Here is a 6286-nt window from a genome sequence, read left to right on the forward strand (position 1 = left end):
GGGGGTTAGGCAATCGGGTTTCTCGAAGAGCTTGTCTACTTTCCTTTTTTAGGGTACAGGAATCTGTAATGGGCGGTTCGGGCTGCGGTTCGGATTGTTGATCGGTATGGAGATGGGATGCGGGAGGGACATGGGGGGGGGGATTGGGAGGGGGAGGGGGTTGGGGCTGGATCGTGCCATGGCCCGGGTCCTCCGCTGGCACAGGGGGAAGGCCGGGGATGGGGAGGGAGAAGGGGGGGGGGGGGGGGAAGGGGGGATGATGGCCATGGCATGTGACGATGGCATGTAACGATGGTGTGTGGGCACGGCATGCGGCGATGACAGGCATGGGGTGATGGCATGCGGTGATGAGGATGACTTGATCGGAGCAGCAGGAAGCAGCTCCCCGACCGAGAAACAACCCATGGCATGACCATGACCTCCCATCCCCCTCCCCCCCCCCCCCCCCCCCCCCCCCCTCCATCACGGCCCTATCCCCCCCCCCCGTCCACTCGACTCGATGCGGCCGCCATCCCCTCCCCCTCCCCCTCCCCCTCCCCCTCCCTCCCCCCCTCTTCCCCACCACCACCACCACCCCACCCGAGTCATGCTCCGCCTCCCCGCCCTTGCCAGGCACAGCATCCGCCATGCCAGCACAGATGCGGTGTGGGCAACGAGGCTCTACAGGCGGCGCAGAGGTGTTGGGCAGCAGCGAGTCCATGTGTGGGAGGTCGAGGTCGTCGACGAGCACCCGCCGAGGGTGGTGACCCGACATGGGACGGCCGAGGGGAAGAGGACCGAGTCGGTCCGCGAGGTGGCCAGCGGGAAGAACATCGGTCGAGCAAACGCAACTACGCCGCTGGAGCAAGCCATCAAGGAGGCCATGGCTGCAGAGAGGAAGAAACGTCGCGCGGGATATGTCCCTCGCCTGGCTGATCTGGATCAGATCGAGGCCGATGCTCCCGCTCATCCTGGTCTGCATCCGGCTTGTGCGGTCGAGCCCATGCTCCTGGGGAGCTACAAGTGGCCATGGATGGCAAAGCAGGTGAAAGAACCGTGGCTGGTCCAGCCAAAGCTGGATGGCGTCCGCGCCGTCGCCATCGCCCAAGAGCCCGGCACAGAGCGCCCCGTTCGCCTCTTTACCCGTTCGGGCCTCGAGCTCCACATCCCGCCGCTCGCCGAGAGCCTCGCTGCACTCATGCTCCAGCCTCATCATCGCCGCTGGGGCTTTGTCGACGGCGAGCTGTACGCCCATGGCCGCCCGCTCGAATCCATCTCGGGCGCTGTCCGCAAGCTACTCAAGCCCGAGACTGCGACCGCCGATGTTGACGCTCTCGCTCACGCCGGCGTCGCCTTTCACATCTTTGACGGCGCTCGCGAGCCGACCCGCACCGCCATGGACGCTCCGTTTGCCTCTCGCGCCGCCGACCTCGACACTGTCTTTGCCTCGATCGAGTCTGCCGCCTCGCCCTGGCTTGCCCGCGTTCCCATCATCGCCTCCCTCGCTCTCGCAGACAAGTCGCAGGCCGAGGCCGAGGCCGAGCTCCGCGCCATCGCCGGCGACCTCGTCAGCTCGGGCGGCTTCGAGGGCGCTGTCCTCCGCGCTGCTGGCAGCGCCTACGAGCCCGGCAAGCGATCGCACGCCGCCCTCAAGTACAAGTTCTGGGAGGAGGACGAGTTTGAGATTGTCGGTACAAAGTCGGGCCAGGGCCGCGAGGCCGGGTGCGTCATCTGGGCCGTCCGCGACGCCCACACCGGCGCCGTCTTTGACGTCCGCCCGCGCGGCTCGCTCGACTCGCGCCGCCTTGAGAACCCGGACGCCTACATCGGCGCTCTCCTCACCGTCCGTCACTACGGCCGGACCCAGGACGACGGCCTGCCGCGCTTTGCCGTCGGCATAGGCCTCCGCCAGCTCAAGTAGGCTTGCTTTAGATATGTTCAGTTGCTGCGCTATGTATCAGAATATGTGCATGCGCCAAACTCACTCGGCTTTTGCCTCCGCCTCTCACTTGCCCTCGTCGATCACGACCTCGTCTGACGACGAGTCGGCGTGCGACATAGACCGCGGGAGCGGCTCGCAATCCTCTGGCACCGCCGAGTTGACCATCGTCCCGCTTGTGGAGCCGGTCGACGCGCCCTCCCCTGAGCCTGGCGTCGAGACGAGGATAACGTCAGGAATGGGTCCATAGTCTGAGACCGCTCCAGATTTTGGAGCCGCGGGCGCGGGCGCGGGCGCACCTGCGGTCGAGCCAGAGTCCGAGCCCAGACCCGAGTCCGAGTTCGAGTCCGAGTCCGAGCCCGAGTCCGAGCCCGAGCTCGAGGCGCCCGAGTAGCCAGCAGTGCACGACTCGAGCTCGACGCCGAGCTGGTTGGCGATGGCGGTAACGTCGACCTTTTCGGGCTCGGGTGCCATGTGCGACGGCAGCGACGAGAGCGTGTTGTCCGAGTCCATCGAGTAGGCCGAGCTTCCTGGAGCGCGCGGCGGCAAGCGGGATGCCGACTGCGGTGAGACTGTGAGTAGCGTTAGGTCTGCGCGCGAGGCCTGGTTGAGCGAAGCTGACGACGGCGCAAAGGCGCGGTCGCGGCCGAGGATGCCAAGCTCAAAGAGGTCGGCGTCGTCCCTCAGCTCGATGTGGTTTTGGGTGGTGACCTGCCGGGCCTGTTGGAAGAGCTCGCGCTCCCAGCGAGTGTTCGACTTCCACACCCGCCACCGGCCGTCGACGGTCTCCATGACATTGAGGAACGCGCCCGACGCAGAGCCCTCGAGGAGGTCCATTTGCTGGACGAAGACGTCGACGACGATGGCGACGAGGACGTTGAGGAAGACGACGACGACAAGGACGATAAAGGCGACAAAATACCACGCCGTGTACGACGACGTCGCCTTGATCTCCTCGTACATGACCTCGTGCCAGTTGGAGCCGGTGAGGAGCTGGAACAGGGTGAGCTGCGACTCGACAAAGTTGGGAAACTGGCCCGTGCCTGAGCCGGCAAACAACTCGAGTCCGATGATAGAGAAGACGTAAAAGACGGTGAGGATGAGGAAGAAAACTGCGCCCATGGTAGGCAGCACCTCCATCATCGCCGACACAACCTTCCGCAGCCGCTCAAAGAGCGAGACAAGCCGCAGGGCGCGGAGCGCAAACAGGCCCTGTAGCACACGCACGTTGCGCTCGCTGTTGGGGAAGCCAAAGGCCTTGCGCGGGGCAATGGTAAAAAGAGCGATGGTGGTGCTCACCTGCGAGAGGAAGATGATCAGGTCGACTCGGTTCCACCGCGACTCCCAGAACTTGGCAAAGCCGAGAACAAGCATCTGGACGCCGTGCTCGAGGCCGTAGAAGACAAGGAAAGCGAGGTTGAAGGCATACATGGCCGAGATCGACGACGGATCGTCGAGCGAGCCGACAAGGCCGAGCACGGTAATGTTGGCCGCTACCACCATAAACACCACAGCCTTGACGTACCGCGACTTGGTCTGGTCGCGCCACTTCCGCAGCTTGGTGGACGCGCCCGAGAACGCATGCGTCACGCACGCTGGCACGAGCGACTCGGCCTCGCGCCGCCGCGAGAACCGCAGCAGCAGCGCATCAACGAGGCCGTCCCAGTCGCTCCGCGAAATACCCTGGCCCGAGTGGTGCTGGTCGAGGTGGTGGAAGAGAATGAGCGCCTGCTCCTGGTCGTACTTTCCCGGAGCCACAGCGTCGAGAAAGTCGCGCCACTCGTCAAAGGTGACGAGCCCGTTGTTGTTGACGTCGAGGAGCGCAAAGGCGACGTCGAGGGCCTTGGTCTCCTCGATAAAGTCGCGCGAGACCTTTTTCTCGCGGATAGCCTTGTAGCCCTCGAGCACAATCGCTACCACCACATTCATCAGCAGAAACATGGAGAAAATGATGTACGAAACAAAGAAGATGACGTTGACGTTGTTGCGGTCGTACGCCGGCCGCATGATGTCCGGGTAGTTCTCCGAGGTCGAGAGCACAAACATGGCGAGGCACGACGCCGAGAACGAGTTAAAGTCGCCGAGCCCGTCCGAGGTGTAGTACGAGTGGTACAGGTTCATGCCCATAATGCCGTACGTGAGCACCAATGCAAGGTATGCCACCGAGATCTCGGCGAGCTTGGGAATGGCCTTGAGCATCGTGCCCACAATGTCACGCAGCTGGGCAGACGAGGCCACCAGCAACGCGGCCCGGAATGGCCGCGAGAAGCGGACGTTGGTGCCGGCTCCGTACGTGATGAACGCATCGATGAGAATGGTGATCGCCGTGAAAAGATACGAGCCAGTGTGCAGCGACTTGAAGTACTGGAGGCCGCCCATGGACGGGAACTTGAGCCCGATGTCAATGAGGTAAAAGGTACAGGCGAGGATCTCCAATGCCGCGTACGTCTTGCCGTGCTCACCGAGTGGCGCCCGGTGCGAAGTTGGCTCCCACCGAGCCAGTGACATGTGCGCCACAATGATGGCAAAGATAAAGTACCGCCATGCCCGTGACGAATGCCACTTGTAGAACGCCGACTGCACCGCCGTCCGATCGATAAAGATGTGGCCCTTGACTGATTCACGGACAAAAACGCCGCCTTGTCCACGCGTTCTTTGCGCTGTCCGTCATCGCACCATCACCAGCACGACCAACGTCATCACCGCCACCAACGCCACCGCCGCCAGAAAACGATCATCACCACCAGCATGATCCCCACCACCGCCACGAGACCCCAGCCCGACCACCATCGCCATCACCACCGCCACGAGACCCCAGCCCGACCACCATCACCATCGCCACCGCCACGAGACCCCAGCCCGACCACCACCACCATCGCCACCGCCACGAGACCCCAGCCCGACCACCATCGCCATCAACCGATCATCGTAACATCGCCATGAGTCCCCTTCCCTCCTCCCCCCTCCCGCCCCCGCCCCCGCACACACACGCTCTCTCCTCTCCGTCTTCTCCAACATACCGTCAGATGGCGCCCCAATGTGTGCGAGTAGAACAGCTCGGCATGGGGCAGGATCGGGCCGACCAAGGCCTGGGCCACCGTCTCCAAGGGAAGGAGGGGGGGGGGGGGGGATGGGGGCTACCGCAAGCAAGCGCCTGAGAGTGTTGAGTGCGGGGGGCGGCGGACGCGGAAGAGAGACGAGTCTAGCTGGACCTCCCGTGCTGCTGCTGTCGTTGTCCTGCGCCACGTGGCGCGGCTCCCTCTTAGTGCTGTCCGCGTGGGTGTCAGTCATCTTTTCCCCGCTCAATCCGTCGCCTCGCTGCTCACACGTGTCGGTCGAGGGTGATCAGCACTTGTATCTGGTCTATATACGAGACTAGCTAGAGGTTGTAGCCCATCATCGCCTTGGGCCTCGTCGCGCCTTGGACTTGCTTGGGCCGCGCTCGCGTGGGGATTTTATCGCCGCGGGCTCCTACGAGATCTATCATCGTGCATGATCAGCTGTTAGCGGCTCCAATGGCATCCCAGACGTTGCCTTGTGTCTCGAGCATGATCTTGGAAAAGGCCTCGTAGTCGATGGCGCCGGTAGCACCCGGATCAGCCTCGCGGATGAGCTCGTCGACCTCGGCCTGAGTCAGCTTCTCGCCCAGGTTGGTCATGATGTGGAAGAGCTGGGCTGAGGTGATGAAACCGTTGCCCTGGGCGTCAAACAGGCGCCATGCCTCGAGAATGAGCTCCTCGGCGTCCGGCGCGACCATCTTGGGCGCCGCGGCGTTGAGAAACTCGACAAAGACCACCATGTTCTCCTCGGTCAGCCGCAGCGACGCCAAGATCTCCTTGACATCCTTCTCAGACGGATTGTACCCGAGTGAGCGCAGGACGACTGGCACGTCCTCGGGCTTGATCACCCCCTCCTCGGTCTTGTCGTACTTGTCGAACGCCAGCTTGATCTGCTCCCGCCACCGACCGCCGCGCCAACCATCGGCATCGTCCACCGCAGTCACATCGATCACCGTCATCGCCCCCATCACCAATGAGTCCCCCCCTCCCTCCCCCCCCTTCCCCCCCCCCCCTCCAATCCGTACCTTGGCCAGCTCCTCATGGCCCAACTCTGCCAACGACAGTCCGTCCTTGCCTGCCTTGGCGCCACCACTGGCACCACCTCTGCCCAAAGCCAAACTGCTTGCGCTCATCCTCTCCAGCCCCTTGGGTATGAATAAGTGGGTGTATGGGTGGTGGGTGTATGGGTGGTGGGTGTATGTGTATGGGTGGTGGGTGTATGGGTGAGGGGAGAGAGGAAGACAGGAGGTGTCCGTGTCCGTGCCCGTGTCCGTGTCCGTGTCCGTGTCCGTGTCCATGTTCGTCCCCG

General features: G+C 63.5%; 3 protein-coding genes across 3 annotated transcripts in view; 2 read left to right on the top strand and 1 right to left on the bottom strand.

The window, feature by feature from the left end:
- Positions 1–178: 178 nt before the first annotated feature.
- AMSG_10521 (ATP dependent DNA ligase) lies at positions 179–1900 on the top strand (the record flags this gene model as incomplete). The annotated part of the gene is made up of 2 exons (XM_013898011.1): positions 179–187; positions 773–1900. 2 exons carry the CDS (start codon positions 179–181, stop codon positions 1898–1900), a joined length of 1137 nt encoding a protein of 378 aa, XP_013753465.1.
- Positions 1901–1984: 84 nt separating this feature from the next.
- AMSG_12359 (uncharacterized protein) lies at positions 1985–5936 on the bottom strand (the record flags this gene model as incomplete). Its single annotated transcript, XM_013898069.1, has 2 exons — positions 1985–4528; positions 5448–5936. 2 exons carry the CDS (start codon positions 5934–5936, stop codon positions 1985–1987), a joined length of 3033 nt encoding a protein of 1010 aa, XP_013753523.1.
- Positions 5937–5950: 14 nt separating this feature from the next.
- AMSG_10524 (uncharacterized protein) overlaps positions 5951–6286 on the top strand; it is a gene marked incomplete at both ends in the record, with an annotated part of 1542 nt that continues 1206 nt past the window's right edge. Inside the window, one exon of the mRNA XM_013898012.1 lies at positions 5951–5954. Coding sequence (XP_013753466.1) covers positions 5951–5954 — 4 coding nt within the window. The remainder of the gene's footprint in view (positions 5955–6286) is intronic.

This window comes from Thecamonas trahens (assembly GCF_000142905.1).
Source record: "Thecamonas trahens ATCC 50062 unplaced genomic scaffold supercont1.60, whole genome shotgun sequence".
In the NCBI taxonomy this organism is placed as follows: Eukaryota; order Apusomonadida; family Apusomonadidae; genus Thecamonas; species Thecamonas trahens.